The 23,748-nt window shown below is 36.9% G+C and overlaps 1 protein-coding gene across 23 annotated transcripts in view; it reads left to right on the top strand.

Moving 5' to 3' along the window:
• PAM (peptidylglycine alpha-amidating monooxygenase) overlaps nucleotides 1-23,748 on the top strand; it is a 307,426-nt gene that overhangs the window by 238,594 nt on the left and 45,084 nt on the right. For 15 of the 23 annotated variants that reach the window (XM_043464553.1, XM_043464561.1, XM_043464559.1 and 12 more), the window contains 3 exons: nucleotides 2,908-3,092; nucleotides 4,177-4,245; nucleotides 17,653-17,973. In XM_043464553.1, the coding sequence (XP_043320488.1) occupies nucleotides 2,908-3,092; nucleotides 4,177-4,245; nucleotides 17,653-17,973 (575 nt within the window). The remainder of the gene's footprint in view (nucleotides 1-2,907; nucleotides 3,093-4,176; nucleotides 4,246-17,652; nucleotides 17,974-23,748) is intronic. The other 8 variants (XM_043464569.1, XM_043464568.1, XM_043464567.1 and 5 more) reach the window with 2 other exon arrangements.

Below are 23,748 nucleotides of genomic sequence, written 5' to 3'. Positions count from 1 at the left end.
AGTCTTTGTATTTCTTTCCAAAGCTAGTCTTTTATCATTGTTGGCCCAGTCTAGCATGACATATGAAGATACATGTAGGGCTAGGGATGAGGGGATTGCCAGAGTGGCGTGTCACTGTCTGAAACATAGTCACGGTGTTCTACAGTGTTTGGGTTTTTATAAATGATGCATTTCAGAATACTTGATGCTTCCGTAAATATCTATTACATACCTTTATAATATGAAATGATATATGTTTTATAAAACCCTGGTCGATGGATAGATGAAAGAAAGAGAAACAGACAGACATAAATATTTATGAGAAATGCTGTAAATTGAGTTCATAATATTGACCTGACTCAGCAGTATGATGTATGGGGGTAACAGGTTATGCTACCTGTAATAAATTATAGGCATCTGTTAAGACAAATGATTTATTCTGCTTCATTGAACAGATAGTTATTGAGGACCTACTATTTTCAGGCTCCCCACACGCTGTCAGGATTAAAGCTAGCTGGTGTAAAAGAAGTAATTGTCACATACGCACCTTATTATGCGTGAAGAGGAGAGAAAAGCAGCCCTGTAGTTTGGGGATCTAGGTGATACCAGCCGTCATCATTCAGGGAACCAACAGTGGCGACAGGGACTGTTGAAAGGGCCATCTGGTGGGGCTGGAGAAGGTCAGAACACGGTCCTCCTCCACACTCGCTTACGTTAACACGCATGAGGTTGACAGAGTCGAATTGCATATATTGTTCTTTATGGAAAAGAAGGTGGACGTGTTACAGTTCTTCCTTAGGAACATAGAAAGCAACTTGGTTTAAAGTCAGATCTTTTGAGTGAAAGAAAGATGAATGGGGAATAATGTAGGCAAACTGTGTTGGCTGATACTAAGGATCATTTGAATCCTAACCTGTTTAAGATATGATAGTTTCTCTGTCAGTTAGGAGCTCAGAGTTCCTTTGACTACAAGTTCAATTATCGGTGGAAAGAAAGAAAGTATGGCTTTTCTTTTCCTTCAGCTGTAAAATGAAATTTTCTCTGTGATTGTGAAGATTCTTATTTAATCAGCTCAATATTGTATCATAGAGTCAATGCCTCAAATGAGCTATATTTGGTAAACTGATGAGGCGGTTTCACAAAATCACACGTGTTTAGAGATGAACATGGGCACAACATTCCCAAGCGGATAAAATGTAGAAGTATCTTTCCATGGGTTAATTGCAAGTTTCATTTATTATTATATAAACCTATTCAGTTTTTTCCTTTCCCTAATTTGGGAAGGTTTCATTTCACTTTCCTGCTCTGCACCATGATTTCAAGGTTTTCTAAACCAGGGCCACATCTTAAATTCCTTTTCCCTCATTTCTCTGTCTTAGTCTATATACCCTTTTCCTCATTTTGAATGGGGAAGGGCAGATAATATAGTGAGAGGCTCCAGCTTATTACTTTGGCTCCAGCCCTTCCTTTTATATAGCACATAATTTTCTGACCAACTCCTAAGCTGCTAAAATATAATTCTTAGCGGTGGTGTTTTGACACATGAAGATACGTGTAGGGAACAGGTGTTTGTTTGGGATTGCACTTCACCCTTTGCTTATATTTCATGGGAAAGGCAATTACCCTGACAGGTATCAGATTCGAAGGGTGAAAAGCCAAATTATTTGCAAAGCATAAACAGAGCTTCCTATGACCATTCCTGTGGTCTCTCAGGGGCTCTCCATTTTCAGAGCTTAGAGAAACCACATCCCTGTTTGGAAAAGATTTTTCTTCTTTTTTTCCCTTCCCTTGCTGATGTCATTACTGTTGCTATGGAGAGGAAATAAGTGCTGCGTGACATTGCTGGAAAAATCAACACTGACGTATTTCTGTACAGCAAATAGTCCATTTCAGAGCTTGTTTTTTTATTAGCAGAGGCTTGCTAAAAATTGTCAGAACCAGTACCAAAAAGGAAATGTTCCTTTGCTGGAACCACTTTGGTTTATAAAAGTTTTGTGATGGTGTACCTAAACATTTCCTCCCGAATAATAGAAAAAGAGTATGAAATGCATAACAACCCAAGTGAATTGAGGAAGAAGAAAACATGTTTTATAAACTGTTAGGCATGATTTATATTATTTGAAATGCTTTTTCTTGGAAATGACCACCCCACTGTTTAAAAATCTGTTTTTAACCTTGAGTTATTCACTTGTCCAGCACTACCCCATTCAGATCTGAACTTTCGGAAGAGATTAGGCCTACTTTCACTTTGTATCATTCCTCAGGCATTCTTTTCTTCCCTACTATAGAAATCAAGGTGCCAAGTCAGAAATGAGAGATACGTTTATGATATCCTCGTATCAACACATGATTCTTGATTCATCTCACCCTAAGGAACAAAGCGATAACCAAAAGCGAGATCCCAGACTCTCATGGTTAAATGGAAAAAGCCATTTTAATATAAGCTTGTAAATAATATGTGATATTTCTGTTGAACTGTTCTGAATTTTATTGTTATTAAGTAAATAATTAAATTTTCCCATGAGAAAAATACTTTGCTTTATCAATGAGTTTTAACAAATAGAAGAAGAACTAAAAAATAAAAGAATTTAGAAGAGAAAAGAAAGCCTCTCATTGCAACTAAAATGTCATTTCCATCTGTAGTATTTGCTGATATCCATGGAGTGAGTACAAAAAGATACTCCATTATTAAGTGGAAAAATGCCATTGACAGTGTGCTCTTGGTGTTGAAAACTGTGATGGATTTTAATGAAAGCTATAAAATAAATGCATGATATGTCCACCTTTGAATCTACTGCTGGCAGATTGACCAGTTACATTTTTCTTGCATGAAGAATGTGTTCTGTGTGAATGACTAATCTGTCGTGTCTGTGGGTTTTTTTCTTGTTTGGTTGGTTGTTTTCATTCTGTTTTGTTTTTTGCCTGCAGTGGCACGTCTAGTGATGAAATGTGCAACTTATACATTATGTATTACATGGAAGCCAAGCATGCAGTTTCTTTCATGACCTGTACACAGAATGTAGCTCCGGATGTGTTCAGAACCATACCACCAGAGGCCAATATTCCAATTCCTGTGAAATCCGATATGGTTATGATGCATGGACATCACAAAGGTAAAATTGGGGTTTAATTTAAAGCAACATGTGGTTTTATGCTTTTCATTTTCTTACATGTTTTACTTGACTATATGAATAATAGTTCAAATCATCCTCTTTCTGTCAAACAGTTGCACGTGTTCATGAAATCTGATTCTCTTTTTTCCCCCTTTTATCCTCTTTCTCCCCTCCTGACATGTCCCTATCAAAACAGTTAAAATGAAAATTCTCAACTAGTGATGAAACAGATTCATTTGGGACCAAGTCTGTAAATAAAGATCTTTCTTCATGTAGTTCATGTTTCTAGTTTCCTCATTTCATTCTTTCTATAGCCAGTAATGAATTATGCAATTTATGAATTTATATACCATGTTCTAAAGAGTGCCACAGTTTGTAAATGGAAATGGTTATCATCTCTGATCATACCTTACATTATCTGTTTAATGAGTCTCTTCAAGCTAAGAACAATTCTTGATCTATGAGGCATTACTAGCCTTAGTCTTTTTGAGACTAAGATATGTGATATCACATTCTCAGAATTGTACTTTAACTTACTGTTCATCTGCAAAATGGTCATGATTGTCATTTCTTTAGCTTAAAATTGCAAAACCCATACTTTTTATTGGATGAAGTATCATGAGACTTGACTGAGTATTACAAGTTCAGTCTTAATGCCAGAACAACTTCTTATTTCTTTCTACAGGAAATTTTATAAAAGAAGTTAACATAGCAAGCAGGTCATTTATTAACATTCCAATATATTTTTAAAATGTACTTGTAAATGTTCTGAAAATATCCTAAGTTCAATTTTAAAAATAATACAAGCAGTTTTATTAATGCATCTTAAAAATTCTATATCATGTATATATTACTGCAATGGTAGTTGACTCTGGTATTAAGTCAGAGTCTGGCACTTGGTAGTTATGATAGAGTTTTTGTGAATTAGGAGGGCATTTCTACCATATAAATTCTTAATACTATTGTTTCTATGAAACACAGGATCCTGAAAATATTTTTATGTTGATAGCATATTTCCAGAAAACTATTTACAGTGTGTGATATACACTGCAAATTCATGCTCAGCTCTTTTGATCCTTTATAGAAACAGAGAACAAAGACAAGACTTCTCTACTACAGCAGCCCAAACGAGAAGAAGAAGTGTTAGAACAGGGTATGTATGCTTCCTGCTATAGCTGGTCATATCAAAGTATTCACTTCCAAATAGGCAACCAAAATTTAAAGTTATTGAGATACTTTAGGTCTTTCTTTATCAGCCTAATGCCTCCATATTACAGATTTTATATAATGTATAATTCATGAGAAAATAATCAACTGTTACACTTTGGCTTTGACAATTCATTAATGTAATTTAGTCCCATTAAATTTTTCTGTGTTTTATCTTATTTAATATTGTCACTTTTTTTTATACAGAGTGCAATAAGTGCAAATATAGTCATTAGAAACAGTTAGTGGGCTGCTTTTGAAACCTTATGACCTTTAACATTTAAATTCTTATGTGATTTGTATGGTGTATTCATTCGCTGTATTTGAGGTTCAAGATAAAAAGAAATTGAGTTAAACCTTATCTTGCCTCTCTTTTAAGTCATTCTTCTCTGCCTTCAGTTAAGGTAGGAGGGATTATCATCTTAAGCAATTGCTGTTTTGTGTTAAGTTGCCATCTGATGAGTTAAGAAGGCTTTGTTCTTCCTCTGTTCTGTTTACTTAAAGTGGTATATTTGATGTTGTAAGTTGTATACTGCATGTGCTGGCCCTGAAAATTTATTCTCCCAAATCTTGCTTTCTTGCAGTTGTTTAGAAGATAGTACTTTGTGTTAGATTGAAGTATGTTATCAAGTCGTTTTTGGCCTAGATGTAATATATTTTAAAACATTAGTTTAATGTTAATGTAAACACACTTCTAATGACAACATAAAGTATATAGGAAATAAGATTTTTCTATTAGCAGATATTGAAATTTGTGACTCTTTGGATATTGAAAACCACTATAGGAATCACTCAAAATGTGTTTTAATAGGTCTAGGTCAAAGATACACTTATAGCTAATGCACTATACACTAATAATAGTACACAAATAGCATATGCAAGATTAAAAATTCATGCTTTTTAAAGAAAAAAATGCATTCTGAAAGGGGAATAGGGTGAACTGTAATATAAAAATTTTGGAATTATACAGAGTATGTTCCATAACATCTCATTCTAACAAAGTGACCTAAAAACTTAGCTCAAAGTTGTTTCTATTTTTCTATTAAGTAAAAAAAAAAAGGAGATAATTTTATACTAAATAATTTATGCTAAATGGTTCATAGTGAACTATTGAGTATGACTTAAAATAGCCAAGTTTATTAATGCTGTGTATATAATTTGTAAGGAAATCAATAATTATAGCCTAAACATAGTAACTTAGTTACTTATGGCCTAACTTATAGCCTAAAACATAGTAGTTTTAAGTGTTTACTCTAACTGTCCAAAAATTTAATCAGACTTAAAATGAGTTATTTTGACATTGCACACACTGTATGTCTTTGAAATAATTGGAGTCATGTTAGAACACAATTCCAGACACCAACATATGTGGTACAGTAAGGAATGAGACTCCCATTTAGTCCATTCAGCTTGTAAAATATTTCTGTGGAAACTGAGACTGGACTATGTTTTCTTTTTGAAGTTGAATTGATCAAGGTAGACATTGAAAGCCCTGAAAGATTAGAAACCTAGAGGTCTTGTTAGCTGAGTAACCTTAAATATTAGATTTAACCAGTTCTTTTCAAACAATAAGATTTCAGGAGGTGCCATATATGCCTAAAAACCAAAGCCTATGGTATACGTTTATATATTGCTGTTTGTTTACCCTTTTGAGTTTGATAGCATGTACATATAATATTAAGTTTAAATATATGCTTATGTATTTATATTGGGCTATATACCCAGTATAGTCTTAATGGTTTCAGAGAAGAATGCTGGGGATACATAAATTATTTTCCTGTAGTTACCATTTTATTCTACTTATGAATCAAAATGCTATTAAGTTATTTAACTTGGGAGGAAGAAACCATTAGGCTGACTCAGTTTTCATACTGCAGGGAAAAAGCTATGGTATTTATATGCTGAAATTAGTGGGTCCATCAGAATGTCACCTCCTAGATTATGTGAAGACAAATACTTCACCAAAAGCCATTTCAATGGCCAGTGTAGCCTCTCTATTCTTCCGCTGGTCTTTGGGGGATCACCAGCCTGGAATTTAAAGAGAAATATAGAAATATTTCAAATGTATATTTGTACACATTGTCCATTTGATTCACTAATGAGATCAATCTATCTCCTTGCAATACATAGGGCAAATCTACTCATTACTGAGAGAGTGTCCTGTTTTTCTCAGAGATGTTTGTTTGCACAAAATATCTATTTGTATTCATCCCCTGGGGTGTTAAATTGACCAAGTAGCTGATAGGAGGGCTCTAGTTATTCAAATAAATTACACCATGTAGGCTAATTTTAAAAGAAAGCCCTCAGACTTAACCCTTTGCCTTATTTTGGTGTTCTAGCCAGAACAATTTATGTTCAAATACTCCTCCTAGTTGTATTGATTCCTTCAATATTTTAAATCTCTGATAAATAAAAGTCCTGAATTATTTCAGTTGTGCTAGCCGTAAGCTAGCAGACAGCATTTATGTTCTATTTCCCATTGGAAACAGAACAGTTAAGAAGCAGGAGAGGAAAGACCCAAAACATTAGAGGACATGTACCCAAAGGCAAGCTCTGTACCCGACAACGGCTGAATAGTAGAGAAAGTTCTACCTGGATAGTGCAATGTTTTTTTTCTGCTTCTTAATACATTGGCAAAGCAGACAGAAAGATAAAGGTCATGATGTATAATATTAAATGCTGTGTTGGAAAGAAGGGATGACCTTTATTGAGGTAGTAAAAAAAAAAGACAGGGGGTGAGACAGAGAAATACTCATATGCCACAGCCTGAATAAAACAACTGTATCCGTGCCAGAAATGGACAGGAAGCGGTAGGTACCCCCAGCATGGAGAGAAAACAAAAGACACATCAAACCAATAATCTGTTTAACACAGGTTTATCTAATACTCTGTTTCCCCAGGAAAAATATATTTTGTTTTCTTTGAAATTCTAATCACTAAAAATGCTAGCTGTTAATTTTTGCCAGAATATTCGTCCTGGTTGGAAATTAGCTAAAAAGGTTGCAAGTTTGAAAGCGACATCTGAGTTGTGTGAATCCATGTAGAATTGCCCAGCCTGCTGCAGGATCCTTATCTGCCTTTGCTCCCTCTTGAACAGAATTTTGACTGAAGGCAAATGTATCTCAGACTCCGTCTCAAAAGGTGTAATTATGGAAACACCAGAGGAACCTCATTATATGCACATCTTTACCTATCAGGTTGTCCTGGATCATGCAACAGTGGAAAACATTTTAATGAGGCTTTAATTAAATCTGCAGAGATTTTTTTTTAATAATGTTATTTGGCTTTTAAAAATCACATTCATTATAGAAGATATGGAAATTATAGAAAGGTATAAAAAAGTAAATAAAAATCATCCATAATCCCTAGAAATATGGATGTATATGTACATCCTGTATGTGAAATATGTATTATACATATATACATACATTATTTTTGAAATATTTAGATCATAATGTATGCACATTTTTATATCTTCTTTGTAAAATACTGTATCTTGTGTATTTCTTCCAACTATAAAAATTATTGGCATGTGTGACTTTCAGTGGTTGCATAATATATGTATATTCCTGCCCATAGTGCTTTAAAAATAGCCATTTTGTCTATAGGTAAGCTTATGTGAATGAGTGAATGCAGAAAAGCACTAATGGATATTCAAAGCAAACGAAAATGTCACCATGCTTTGAAAATGTTGTTAGTGAAGAATTCCCTGTGTATGTAATATGTGCAATGAGCTAAACAATAAAACCCAACCAGACAGTGATTCTGGGCGGAGGAAATGAATCCTAGGAGATCATACAGAATGAAAAAGGTGTTGAGATTTTTCCAGAGCAGACACATACAAATATATTCCTTACTTGTATGTTCCGGTTGGCACTTTTAGAAAACTGAGGCATGTTTTTTCCTCTTTTTTCTTATGCATTATGATTTTTTTCATAAACGTTCACTATACCAAAGGTACAACCTGAACCTTCTGGCAATATTGTTTAGGCAAGGAATGTGGGCTGAAACTAAGAGGCATGACAGCTGTTAAGAATTCTGAATTTTGAGTGTTTCTCTCCTTTAAAATTCAAAATATAGATCTAATATTGAAACTTATATTGATTGTATTGGGAAGGTTTTAGGCCTTAAAAAAAACTCAAGGCCGAATTGAAAGTCAAATCTACAGTAGTGGTGTGTCCTTGTTACTGTACACTGTTCTCTGGACAGCATTTCTTTTTCAGCAGAAAGAGCCTTTAGTGTGTTTTATTCAGTTTGCTCCAAACTCTTCTCATTGTAGTCTTCATGCCCTAATATGAATCAATCTTTCTACTCAAAGGTCAGCATGAGCTTCTGTATTCCCAAGGCAGGAGGAATATGACAAAAATACAATTTGTAGAGGGAAATCACTCCATGGCCCCAGATAGTTAAAGGTCTTCAGACACCTTCTGTGAAACAGAATAATTTCACAGTGGTTTTATGCTGACAAAAATGAATTACCTTTGGCATGTTTTATCAAACAAGGAGAATCAAGGGAACAAGGTTGCAAGTTAAAAAGACAATAGTATGCTGGAAAGCTTATTAAAGTAAGAGTTGATAAACCATTTATGAGAAGAGTGAAATACAGGCTGGGCTTAGTGGTTAAAATTTAATTCCTTTGTTGTTCAAAATAGGACCCTTCTTTCATTCCCTAATAAAGTCCCAAGATTTTAGTAGCATGTTAGCTAGTTCCGAGCATTCTCAATGCAGTTTGCTGTTTTAAGGAAAACATGAGTCTTGTTTCTCTTTCCAGTCACTAAAAATTTATTGTATATATGAGTGGCTCACAAATTTTTATTTATTGAACTCATCTATCAAACGCAATTTTAAATACCGCCCCCCCACCAAGGCTCTGGGAAGCTGAGCGGATGCTCTTTTGAATTGGTTTCCTAGTAACAGAGTAAACAGATGTGGATGATCATTTGTCACCTAGTCGGCCCTTGCAGTATAGATCAGTGTGTATGGCAGTCACAAAAGTCATCTCCTAACTTCATTTTTTATATTTGTCTTATTTTCCTAAAAAACAAAAACAAGCAAAAAGCCCATTTCTGCTTCTGATCGTTTCCCAATCAGATGAATCCTATAGAAGGAAAAAGTAATAAAGTTGACTTCACTTGTGATCCTTGAGCTAGTTGCCATGATCTTGTGTTTTATGTCTCTGAGGCTAGTAGGACAGATATTGTGGGTTCAGTTCAGTTGCTCAGTCATGTCCAACTCTTTGAGACCCCAGGCACACCAGGCCTCCCTGTCCATCACCAACTCCCGGAGTTTACCCAGACTCATGTCCATTGAGTTGGTGATGCCATCCAGCCATCTCATCCTCTGTCATCCCTTCTCCTCCTGCCCCCAATCCCTCCCCACATCAGGGTCTTTTCCAGTGAGTCAACTCTTCACGTCAGGTGGCCAAAGTATTGGAGTCTCAGCTTCAACATCAGTTCTTCCAACAAACACCCAGGACTGATCTCCTTTAGGAGGGACTGGTTGGATCTCCTTGCAGTCCAAAGGACTCTCAAGAGTCTTCTCCAACACCACAGTTCAAAAGCATCAATTCTTCAGCACTCAGCTTTCTTTATAGTCCAACTCACACATCCATATGTGACCACTGGAAAAACCATATCCTTGACTAGACAGACCTTTGTTGACAAAAGTAATGTTTCTGCTTTTTAATATGCTATCTAGGTTGGTCATAACTTTCCTTCCAAGGAGTAAGCGTCTTTTAATTTCATGGCTGCGGTCACCATCTGTGGGTTAGTAATAAGTCAACAGTCAGTAAGCCAAATCACCTTTAACCAGAAGGGAAAGTGTCAGCTCTGCCTGAGTCATAAACCAAGATATGAAACTCTAAAAAAAAATGCTTTCATTTTTCATTCTTTGTATCCCTCTTATTACAGTTGTTGTTGCATGGTTATAACCTCATTAGCTTAGTTACTTGGCATATTTTGTTAAATTGCTAATGAATATCCTGTTTATTCTCCATGTACCATAGAAATCACAGAGCAATAAGCAGTAACAACTGTTTGTTTTAGGTAATGAAATACTAGTGATTTCTGTGGAAAATGGGAGTTTATATTCTGAAAGATTACCAAGAGTTTCTTGATCATTTTAAAAATAAAATGCCTGCCAGAATTAAAATTCTATGTGTCTAAAAGTAGGGGTAGTTATTTTTTAATCCAATAATCTTAAAATATTAAAAAAAAATATTTTTTTAAGTATGGGGTAGTTTTTCAAAGGATGTTTCTCTTGTTTACTTTGATCTAACCATATTTCTGAAAGTAAACCAGAGAAATTTCCATACTGGTGGAAGGGAATAGTGAGTGGTCCCAACTAAATAGAAAAATGTCTATTGAGCCGTGAAATAGTTAATGCAAGCAAACAGCTAACAAACTTGGAGTTTAATTGGTAGTGCTTTAGATTTTCTTGTATTATGCTGCATATTTTCCTGACAGTTAGCTGCTCCTTCTCTTGTGTTTCCCAAATACCAAATCCACTTAGCCAAATAACTTAAAGACCTAGAGCATTTCTACATTTCTTAAGATAAGAGTCAAAGTTTGAAGTGAGAAGAAGAAAGAAATGGCACTCACTGCAGTCTAAAATCATCAAGGAAATATTTTTATCTTTACTAATGCAGTAGCCAAGAGTGGCATTTTTAAAACAGTATTCACTCCGGAATCATTTATTGAACATCTGCTGTGATGGGAACAGTACTAACCACTGGAAATATGATAATGAATAAGAAATGAGAGGATTTTTTTGTTAATATAAAATCATATTTGTAGCTTGCCACTTGTCCCTTTTCAGGTATTTTAAATATACAAAAAAAATTTTTAGAATACCTTAGAGAATTTTATTATACATGTAATATATATTGCCAGTGGTAAGTGAAAATTATTAAAAAGGATAGAAAATAGAAAACTCATACTTTTTGAAATCAAAAACCGGTCATCATTCTTTAGGCCAGCATTGTGAAAATCAGTGTAGTATATGTATGTATTGATTAGTTTATTAGAGTCTTATACAGTTGTAAGAAAAAGACAAGCTAGGATAGGACAAAAAAGAAACTTGTTCAATTAGAGAGTAAATCTTGAGCACCTGTTCTCAGAAGACTACTACTTTAGAAAGAAGAAGATTAATCTAGTAAGATTGACAGGTCAGAGGTGACTTCACAGAGAAGTTTTGGCTGGGGCAGAGCAGAGAGGGGAACCTGGATCCAGTGCCCTTAAAACGCAGGCCCCCCGGTCAGGCTGTCGCCTTCAAACCCCAGTCAGCACCTACAGCGGTGCACCTTAGTACCAGACCGTTAGTTTCCTCATCTGAAATGAGTCCTTCATGGAGGCCAAATGGATTCTGTAGTATAACGTATCCAGTAAAGTGACCTGGTCATGCTAAGCTCTCAAAAAACATTAGCTGTTATTACTATTACTGTCTTCTGCAGTTTATAAAGTACTTCCTCATATGTTATCTCTGTGAAGAGTAAGTAGGGTAATTATACATGCCAGTTTTTCTAGGACTGTACCAGTTTATGGCTAGAATAAATGTTAATAACACCCCTTTCTTTCTCAACTGTGTCCCAGTTGGCAATTAAATTTTCTGGTCCCTTAGCAGCAGGACCCAGAGAGAGTTAGGAAATACTGTCCCGGAGCACATAGGTTGACAGAGCTGAGGAAAAGGAGTCACACCCGGGGAGTATCGAGGGGAGGCAGGCTCCCTTCAATCACAAGTCATTTGCACAAAGATAGAGCATTTTCCTGCTCTAGACTACATAGAGACTTCCCCCGTGGCTCAGATGGTAAAGCATCTGCCTACAATGCGGGAGGCCTGGGTTCGATCCCTGGGTCAGGAAGATCCCCTGGAGAAGGAAATGGCAACCCGCTCCAGTACTCTTGCCTGGAAGATCCCATGTACAGAGGAGCCTGCTAGGCTACAGTCCATAGGGTCGCAAAGAGTCAGACACGACTGAGTGACCTCACCTAGAGTATTTTTAATACCAAGTCCAAACAGATTTTTCTACTGAAGGCAGGGTTGAGGATTTGCCCTGAAGAATAAGGGGTAGAGTCTTTCAACATGACAGTTACAGGGTGTTAAGCATCTCGGATGAGTAATTGTGGTAGGGAGGGAAAAGGTGATGTTGACAAATACCATCAATGAATCAAATGACTTCGTGATTCACTGCTGAGAGAAGAATGAATCTAATTTTCTGGATTGATTGTCCTAAGACATGGTTTAATACTGAGATACTATTTTTTAAAAAGGTAAAGTATCGGGAGAAGAGGGAGAGCTCTGGTTTGGTCCTGTTGAGTTCAAAGTCGCATTGAATTAGGCATTCAATCCAAGTGGAAATTTCCAGATGACAGTTTTATATACCACTAGGATCTCGATACTAGGAAATCTTCAGATTTCAGAGTCATTTGTCAAGTGTAGCAGCTAAAACTTTGTGAGTGTCTGAGATTACTTAACAGAAAGAGGTCTTCAGTTCAGTTCAGTCGCTCAGTCGTGTCCAACTCTTTGTGACCCCATGGACTGCAGCACCCCAGGCTTCCCTGTCCATCACCAACTCCTGGAGCTTACTCAGACTCATGTCCACCGAGTCGGTGATGCCATCCAACCATCTCATCCTCTGTTGTCCCTTTCTCCTCCCGCCTTCATTCTTTCCCAGCATCAGGGTCTTTTCCAAGGAGTCTGGTCTTCGCATCAGGTGGCCAAAGTGTTGGAGCCTCGGCTTCAGCATCAGTCCTTCCAATGAACATTCAGAATTGTTTTCCTTTATGATGGACTGGTTGAATCTCCTTGCAGTCCAAGGGACTCTCAAGAGTCTTCTCCAGCACCACAGTTCAAAAGCATCTATTTTCAGCACTCAGTTTTCCTTATAGTTCAGCTCTCACATCCATACATGACTACTGGAAAAACCATAGCTTTGACCATACAGACCTTTGTTGGCAAAGTAATTAATGTCTCTGCTTTTTGCTATGCTGTCTAGTTTGGTCATAGCTTTCTTCCAAGGAGCAAGCGTCTTTTAATTTCATGGCTGCAATCACCATCTGCAGTGATTTTGGAGCCTAAGAAAATAAAGTCTGTCACTGTTTCCCTCGTTTCCCCATCTATTTGCCATGAAGTGATGGGACCAGAGGCCATGATCTTAGTTTTTTGAATGTTGAGTATTAAGCCTGCTTTTTCACTCTCCTCTTTCACTTTCATCAAGAGGCTCTTAAGTTCTTCTTCAGTTTCTGCCATCAGGGTGGTGTCATCTGCATATCTGAGGTTATTTATATTTCTCCCAGCAACCTTGATTCCAGTTTGTGCTTCATCCAGCCTGGCATTTTGCATGAGGTACTCTGCATATAAGTTAAATAAGCAAGGTGACAATACACAGCCTTGACGTACTCCTTTTCCTATTTGGAACCAGCCTGTTGTTCCATGTCCAGTTCTAACTGTTGCTTCCTGACCTGCATTCAGGTTTCTCAGGAGGCAGGTCAGGTGGTCTGGTTTTCCCTTCTCTAGAAGAACTTTCTACAGTTTGTTGTGATCCACACAGTCAAAGGCTTTGGTGTAGTCAGTGAAGCAGAAGTAAAGTATGCCCAGGGTAGACCTCAGAAAACACCAGCATTTCCACATGTTGGGTGAAATAAGAGGAAGCAAAGATGACAGGTGAAGAGCTGGCAAGAACAGTATTGGAAGGAGAGTTTCTGAAGGGACTCTAAAAGTGCTCCGTGCACCAGTAGGTCAGGATGGAGAGTATGTTGGCTTTAGCAACTAGGAGCTCGTAGGTGACTCTTACTGTAGAGGAGTGGAGTGGGGAGTGGGAGCAGATACCTTCCGTTTAGGAAGAAAGAGGACGTGAGGAAGGATGAAGCAGCACACCATCCCACACTGTCCAATGCGGTAGACCCTAACCACATGTGGTGATTGAAATCTGAATATAAATGAATTAAAAGTAAGCAAACAAAAATTAAGGCTTGCCTGGTAGCTCAGTTGGTAAAGAATCCACCTGCAATGCAGGAGACCGCAGTTTGATGATCCCCTGGAGAAGGGAAAGGCTACCCACTTCAGTATTCTTGGACTCCCCTAGTGACTCGGGTGGTAAAGAATCCGCCTGCAGTGCCAGAGACCTGGGTTCAATCCCTGGGTTGGGAAGATCCCCTGGAGAAGGGAAAGGCTACCCACTCCTGTATTCTGGCCTGGAGAATTCCATGGATTCTATAGTCCGTGGGGTCGCAAAGAGTTGGACACAACTCAGCGACTCTCACTTCAGTTGTATAGCTGCATTACAAGCACTCCATTGCCCCTTACGTCTAGGAGCTGTCCTATTGGGAAGTACAGGTAAAGACTATTTCCATTATCACAGAAAGCTCTTGCAGATGGTGCTGGAACTTGTTCCGGAAAGAGGGAAAATGGAAAAACTTGAAAGACATAGTGTGTCAAAAGAGGTCTCTTCTCACCTCCATGACCACTCGAGATAAACACACACAGAGTGTGTGTGTCTGTGGCCTGAGTCATATCTTTGGCAGAGAACTTGTGTCAGAGAAGGAGAGGAAGAGCAGATAGGAAAGGCCCTCAAAAGCTCAGAGAGGGCTGGTACCCAGAACACTGGAGTGGGGATGGTTCTTTCTCCAGAAATAGACTGAGAAGCAAAAGAAAGAACAGATAAAACCTCTTTTGGCAAAATCAGGAAGCAGATCATAAAGGTAGCCATGGTGACTTGTTGAGAAATAGAGGGCTGTAAACATAAAGGGGGCTTTTTTCCATATGACAGTCCCAGTACTTCAATAAGAAATGAAACTGATTTTTAAAAATTTTAGGTAAACTGTAGATTGAAGCAGATGTATGTTGCAACTGGAGTTTGTATCTTTGTCATTAGTAATTATAATAACTACAGTTTAGTGATATGTAGTTTATGATATCCGTTGGACTGGGCGCTTTATGTTAACTATCTCCATTAAATCCACAGAACAATTTTAAGGGTAGCGGTTGTTTTCTGTTTGTAAAGGTTAAGTAACTGGCTTAAAGGCACAGAGTAGCATTAAGTGTCGGGGTTGGATTTGAACACTACCATGAAACGCAGACCAGACCCTGAGTAACAACAATACAGAGCAAGAGCAGAGAGCTGTAGCTACACATAGCAGCAGCCCCTACTCTAGCTGTCAAGGCAGGCTTCTTGGATACAAGTGACGCCTGAGGAACGTCTGAAGGTTGAGGCCCTGGGGAGAGAAAATGTCCTGGGAAGGAGAAACAGCATCTTCTTAGAGTTGACATTCAAGGAAGTAAAAGTCCAATATGGCTATAGTATAAACTGAAAATAGGAAAGAGAATATTGAGAGATGACACTGGGGTAGAGACCATCCAACTTCCTCCATTTATAGTCTATTCCATCCATTGTACTCAAGGTTAGATGGATTTCCTAAGTCAAGATCTTAACATGACTAAGAAAAATGGTTAGCCTTTCCAGATTTCATCTATTTCAGACACCAGCAGAGAAAAAGGTGGTGGGGGGAACACCTTCCTGGTTTATGTATACGCGTGTAAGAGATAGCCATCTAGTGGTCTCCTGCGTGTAATCTCTAGAAGTGAGTTGCTGCTCTGGAAGCAGTGTTCTCACAAGGCCAGTGCATTTGTGTGCAGCCAGGCCTATATAACATTGCTCACTTTTTGTTTTCCTGACCCAGTGATCATTGTAAACGACCACTCCAGAGGAACCAAGTGCTGTGCGTTTGGTATTTTATCACAGCTTCTAGATTTTTACTGACAAACCTGAATAACCATGCCTCGTTCTAAGCCTGTGTTCCTTCGTCAACGTTAGCCTAATGTCGTGGACTCAAGTTTTAAAATTGTGTTCTTTATCTGTCCCTGAAATCTTGTTTTTAGTCGCTATGTAAAATGTTTCATTGCACAATAGCTATTTATATTTAGTGTGTGGGGCAGGTGAATTTCTAAGTAATAGATTTAATTCTCTTCTGTGAGGCAGAATGCCACTGTGGCCTACCACAATCAGGTGCATTGTGATTTACTTTGTTCATTTTACTGATATTGGTCCTAATACGTGGTAATTATTCTCTGATTGAAGATCTCACCTGGGAGAAGCTGCTTTCATGAGCAAGAATTGAAAGCCTACTTCAAATCATTAAACCAAGATTATTTGCAAATATGCACCGATATATTTTAATAATATATTCTTTAGTGGAATGTATCCTGCTTAAACCAGTTATTATTTTTGTTTCCTGATGATCATAAAAGATTTTATAAATGTTATCTGATCATGCTATAAATGTAATTAAAGCTTAAGCAAAAGGACTCCACAATCATAAGTTTCATTAACAGTACTTAATATAGGGTGAGGAAAAGGAAGAAGTGTGGGTTACCTTGGGATTTGGGTTAGAAAAGCAGATTTATGATTTCATTGGAAATATAAAGGTTTCCTATTCACACAGTTGACTGAATGGATTTGAAGCCATAATTGTAAATGATGAAGATTAAAATGCTTCATGAACCTTCCATAGTTGTATTTTGAATCTGTCATAATATTTTATAAATAATTTGTTTTCATGAAGCTATATTATCATAACCATATTTACTTCTTAGTACAGGAAGACATGAAATAACGTTGCAGTGATGAATCATTCCAATGATACTAGTTTGTTAAAAATCTCTTTTGCTAGAAACTGATTTAAAAATATTCTTTTGTCACAAAATTATTTTTCAGGAATTTGTTCATTTCTTGTTTAAAATGAACAACTGGAGCTACTTAGAGCAGCACAGCTAACAAAATGATAATAAAACTTTGGTTTTCCAGTTGCCAAGTGGATGTTATATTTTTTGTGTTTTATAGCACCTGCTCAGAAATATACATTTTATTTTTGTATATTGTACTTTAATAGGCTTTTAAAGACAACTTCAAAAAAAAAATAAAGACAACTTCAAAGGGTTTGCCTGTGAATACAGCTATTTTCTGATGTAACTGTTGATAATATTTTATTTTGAAAAACTGATGAATTCTTACTTCTAAATCAATCTAAGAGCCTTGTGAAAACCATTATTGAAACATGCCATGCAGTCACATATGCATGATTTTGTTTCTACTATTTGCTAATAGACATTATTTAGTGATATTGGCTGCTGAGATAACAGAAGGAAATGGGTGGTTTGTAAAATGAAATGTGAAGCATTATTATTTTTTCATTGTTCTGGAAAATCATTTTTTTTCCTCCCCATGCTTCAACATCTGAGAGCAACCTTCTCTCTCGCTTATTATCAGGAACCAAGAGCTGATATTTTTAAGGCACAACGTTTCGTAAATTTTGAAGTCTTATCAACTCCCCACCCCTTCTCTCTTCTCTTTTTTCCGCAGGTGATTTCTATTCACTACTTTCCAAGCTGCTAGGAGAAAGGGAAGATGTTGTTCATGTGCATAAATATAATCCGACAGAAAAGGCAGAATCAGAGTCTGACCTGGTAGCTGAGATTGCAAGCGTAGTCCAAAAGAAGGACCTTGGTCGGTCTGATGCCAGAGAGAGCGCAGAACGTGAGCGGGGCAGTGCTGTTCTTGTCAGAGACAGAATCCACAAATTCCACAGGCTAGTGTCTACCTTGAGGCCCGCAGAGAGCAGAGTTCTGTCATTGCAGCAGCCCCCACCTGGTGAAGGCACCTGGGAACCAGAGCACACAGGAGGTGCGTTTAGGTGCTTCTCTTAAAGAATAAAATGTGACATACTACAATCCACATTAGCAAAATCTGAAGGGAATAAAAATTAATGCGTGAGAAAATTCACCAGTGAAAATAACTCACCGTTAGAAAAACATAATTCTATTTGGATTATCAGATATCACTTTCGTACGAGTTTTGTTTTGGTCCAATCCTATATGCATTCCATTTCTGTTCAGTTGATGAGCCAGAATCTCCAGGACCCAAACTCTCTGGATCATATGGGGAAGGGTGGCATATGAAATTCAGGATAACCAATACTTAACCAAATTAACATTGGGAATAAACCAAAAATTCAAACCTAATACATAAAGTTCCAGTGTGTGAAATGGTTATATACTACCTTCCTTTAAGGTAATTTAATTCCTCTCAGAGGAATCCTACACTTCCAACATTCTCATCCGGTTGACTTATAAAATGTAACCTTTTTTATGACTTTGATTTCTTAAGTTCCATGATCAATTTATCATCTTAATTGGAAAGCTGAGTGGTTATATCTGAAGGGACCTCTGGCAAGTCAGTAACTATCAGATTCATCTTCTAACCAGGATTGGCTTCTATAATTGGAGGACAATACCTTATTCCCTTCAGGTTTCTGTACCAGCAAGCTATGGATCCCTCATCTTTGTCTTTAATTGTGTTGTGGCTTCTGTGATATTGATCGTGTTTCATGTTACTTGCTAATGTGGAAAGCCAGATCATACAGCATGTGGAGATAATCTCCAGAAAAGTAACGGGTGTGCGTGCATGGCAGCGGTCCCTGCGTGGGCTGGAATGGCACAGGCTGCCAGCTTGATGTTTTCAAATACAGCTTTGCAGGAAGCCATAAATTATTCAACACCCAACTGATTTTTATTTATAATTGAAAAACAAATTAGCATGCAGTGCCTCTTTCTCACACACAAGTTTCAACCATTGTCCATTAGGACTGGCCTAATAGTCTCTATGAGGTGTTAACTGGAACCCAGATTTTTACCTCTTCATATTTAAATAGGGTCAGCCCTGCTCTAACTCCTTCTAAATTTACCTAATAAAACTGTTTCTAAGGAGGTGGCCCCTGAACCTCCCCTTGCATCAGAATCACCTAGGATGGTTGTGAAAAATCTAGACTTCTGAATCCTACTGAAGAACAACTGAGTTGATATCTCTGAGCACAATGTCTAGGAATCTGCAGTTTATGATGCCCTTATCCATTTCATAGACAGACTGGATTGTCTGTCTGAACCTCTGTATTAAAGACAGTACATTGTAACCCGAACAATGCATAAATATAAAAGGGCTTCTTTGGTGAGAATACAGTTCTGTTCAAGTTCGAAATGTTAGCCTTACAGCATGCTTTATTCATGACTTATCTTTTCTAAATCTTTTTTACTGAAGTCACGTTGGTTTATAACATTATAAGTTTTATGTGTGCTGCCTTATATTTCTATCTCTGTGTACCCTACAGTGTGCCCACCACCAAAAATTTAGTTTCTAGTTGTCTATGACTTGCCTTTGTTACTCTTCAGTTTGAAATAATGTCATGATCATTTATAGACATCCTAAGTGTCAGTGTGAAAATCATAATTTGACTTAAGGAATTATATTCCTAAGACCTACTAAGTTTTTCTAAGAAAGAAATACTTAAAACACTCAAAATACAGTTACTGGCCAAGTCTCCATCTTCCTTTCGAGGTGGTAAAAATGGGAGTGCCCAGAAGAAAAATGTTTCTCCAAGACCTGGTTCAGGAAGTTTCCTTTCATTTTAAGTATGTGGGTGAATGTCACTGAAATAAAGCACTGAGTTAGAGAAACATACAATACAAATTCTAGTTACAGGAAGAAAATGTGCATGTATTTCCTTTCTGAAATGATTTATTTTAGTGTGATTTCACTACTCTGATTCCAAATTTTTATAAAATTAAATGCAAAATAGCAAAGCCCATATTTAGATAAGCTACTTATAAAAAATCTTTTCAATTTTCTTTCACTTTTTACTACAGCACAATGTAATATCTGACTTTAATTGAAGAAAACACTTAGTAAATGGTATAATAAGTTAACAATAATTATGATTAGAGCTGCTATTGTTAGTGTCATGTTGGACTAAGATTTCAAAACTTTAAACACCAAAGTAGTAGAACTAAATATTAATTATTTTAGCTTAAGCAGCATCCATGAGAGAATTTTCTTAGAATATGTAGGAAAGCTGCAAAAGTCGACACTCTAAGTTGATTAACAAAATGTAACTTAGCAGTGTTCTGTCATAATGAGAATTTGTGGCTCTTCAAATTACTGATCACTTACATTGATCTGCCTTGATGGTTTCCCATAATATATGATGTATAGTGTGACAGTGTGCAGCCTAGTAAATTGAGAAGCAAATATACTCCTTTTTACTCTTAGTATTACTTTGGTTCCTACCATTCGTTTGATGTCTGTATTAAGGCAGCATTAATAGAGAAGAAAGAAAATCATAGTCTCTTTTCTAGTTGCCTTCTGGAATCTAGACTCATTGAAAAATAAATTTAAAACTACCGATAGCTAATCTCTTCCTGTTAAATTTGATGGGACTACTATATGCTAGCATATGGAACCCTGATTTGACATGTGCTGTACACCTTTGGTGGGCTTTCCTGTGGCTCAGAGGGTAAAGCGTCTGCCTGTAATGCAGGAGACCTGGGTTCGATCCCTGGGTCGGGAACATCCCCTAGAGAAGGAAATGGGAACCCACTCCAGTATTTTTGCCTGAAAAACTCCACGGACTGTCTCCTGAGGAGCCTGGTAGCCGACAGTCCATGGACTCGCAAAGAGTCGGACACGACTGAAAAGCGTCCGCGTGTACACCTTTGGACATCAGAAAATACGTAGACATTTGTGTGAGACCGCCCACAAGATGAGAGAATGTGCGGTCTTTAAATATTGTCATGGTGCATTTAAATTTTACTTAATTTCTATGGACAATTTTTTCTTGACTCAGAAGCCATACTTTTAACTTATTTCAGTCATATGCTGACTCTAGGTTCAAGTCTTATAGAATTCCCAGGGTGAAATGAAGCATTCACTAGGCTGAATTTTCATCTCTGGAGGAAAGGAGCATAATGAAAGCAAAAACCTATGATAAAATAATTTATTCAGGAAGAAACCCATTTATAGAAGCATAGAAAGGATGCATGCCATGTATCCGAAATGCCACAGTTCAGTCAACCAGCATTCAAACCCAGGCAGATTTGCTCAAAGTCTTGGTTTTTAATTACTTCATTACTCTGTCTCACAATAAAATAATAGACAGGCTGTTTTTTCCAACCTTCCCATCATCTTTTCTACAATTTTAATAACTCTTAGGTGTAGATTGCCTTTGGTCATACTTTCTCAATCAATATCCAAACAATTTGACTAAGGTTGAAGATTCACTTGCAGTTAAATTTTTAAAAGAAAAGGCAGTCTGCTAATACTTTTGAGCCCCTAATTATATCTTAACTCTCTTACTTCACTCCCACTAAACTAGACTTTATAATTAATTCTTGTTTTCTTTCTCACTTAAGTATAAATATTTCTCTTATAGTCTTAATTATAGTTATTGCTGGCACTTGATGAATAACAATCCCTGACCAAAATAAGGCATCTTTTCATCACTAAATGAGAATCTACTTGTGTAGAAAAAGCAACAATTTTATTTTATTCTTGTTGAAATCTACTGATTTCTCTAGGGTCTTCTCCTTAAGATTAAATATAAAGAGCTTTGTTAGAGTAAAGTTAAGTCATAGCCTAGGTTTGACATTGTATTTTTTCCTCAAATTTTTTCGTCTAATTCTGTTAGTCATGTGTACACAGATAAAGGAATGCCCTTTTAAATGCTTATTAATAGTTTCATATGAAAGCATTGATTGCTAACATTAATATTGGAAAGATACATTGTATTGGAAAGATACATTGTATTGGAAAGATACAATTCATTAATCTGCTTAGTGATTTATTGATAGTTTTAGTTTTAATGTTAAATTTTTTCTGAAAGTAACTTTTTAAAAATATGTGGTAGAATATGAGGCTGTACATTTACCTTTATTTATAATGAATGCAAGGATTCTTCTGAAATAGCCCTCTCATTTGACATCTGAATTTAGCGCAGCTGACACTTGGAGTTGGGAATGGCTTGCCCAAGGTCATATGTAAGAAATCTGTATTTAATTTTCAAATTAGGACTGTCAGTTTACAACATTAGTCATATATGCTAATGAATTACTTCTTAAGTAAAATCTAAGAGGAATCTGAACTCGAATTTCTAACTTTTCCATGATTGAAAATGTCAAGTTTAACTTAGAACCCAAATACATTTTATCAGACAGTTTTTAATAAGGATTTGAAATATTTTTGAGGGTTAGAAAATAATCACCCTTGCTATTGATGATCAAAGTCAGGCCCAAGCCTATCATTCTTCTATAAATAGAGAAAATGACCTGGGATTCTGTCCGAGCATCCTACAATTCCCTTATAAAGATGGGCAGGACTTGTGAAAGTATAAATATTCATTCCATATGCATACACCACCAGTCCTCCATGACTGCTTTGATTCTTGATCACTTTGTCTTAAAGAGAACAGCCTTTAACTGCATAATCATGAAAAAAGGTGATGACACTGGAAGCAGAAACATCAGTTCACAGAGCTAGTGTTCACAGAAGAAAATGTGAACTCAGTTTTCCTTTAACTGTTTGGGAATTTGTAATTAACACAGAGACCTAGGTTTTCAGGTCCTGAAAGTTTTGAGGTCTTAGCTAGGTAATCTTAATGAATGTGCAGTGATATTTTTAATGAAATTTAAAGTAATTTAATATAATTTCTCTGAATGTTCTTGCCTTGTACAAGATTGTTCTTCTTTGCACTGACCCAGTACTGAAAGAGCCAAGTTTCTCACATTGTTAACCCTCATGTATTTCCTCACATATCACCTTTACTGTTTTGAAAATTTACCAAAAGTGTATAAATGTGCCCTAGATAGTTATCCTGCTTTTTCATCTTGAAAGTTTCCAACCAAAAGGAATTCTTGTAAGTGACAGAATAGGTTGTTAACAACCTATCAGTCTGTGGTTTTTGCAGATTTTGAGAGTTGACCAATCTAAGGACAGTGATAATATGGGATTATTCACAGCCAGATTAAAGTCCTTTACACAGTATTTCGTGTATTTTATGAAATCCTCATTTGAACCCAGAATAGTATATTTAGGACAGTGCACATTTTCTATCAGAATTAGCATCTCTAAATCTTCATGAGCGCCTCACTTCCAGTCCTTGTTGGTAGACCACTGGATTAAAAAGTTCCAGGAAACATGACATTTGTTGATTGCCTTCAGTGAAAATAATTAGCCAATTAACATTTTTTAATTGAGTCTCTTCACGGTGTCTTCAGCACAATGCTAGGGGTAGAAAGAGGTAGTGCCGGTGAGCTGTAAGACGATAAGGGTGTTTAAATGCTAGTTGGCAACATGAGCAAGTAGGAAGTGGAGCAGAGTTCAGGTGAGTGCACTTATTAGGCCAGTGCCATGGGCCAGGCCCTGAGCAAGACTCAGTGAGAAAACAGTGAACGAGACAGGATCTCTGCCCTCACAAAATTTCACCTAGTTGTAGTGGTGCTGGGCTCTGAGAAGCAGATGAAAGCAATTAAATATCTCTGTTGTTATGAGGTTCAAGGTTCAAGATCCAGAATCTTCAGGAGATGCTGATTACATGCAGAATGGCCACCAAAAGGACCAGCTGTAACAGAGATG

The sequence above is a fragment of the Cervus canadensis genome, chromosome 4 (genome assembly GCF_019320065.1).
Source record: "Cervus canadensis isolate Bull #8, Minnesota chromosome 4, ASM1932006v1, whole genome shotgun sequence".
NCBI classification, from domain to species: domain Eukaryota; kingdom Metazoa; phylum Chordata; class Mammalia; order Artiodactyla; family Cervidae; genus Cervus; species Cervus canadensis.
The sequence above is the reverse complement of the archived record's forward strand: the minus strand, read 5'-3'. Positions and strand labels throughout refer to the sequence as shown.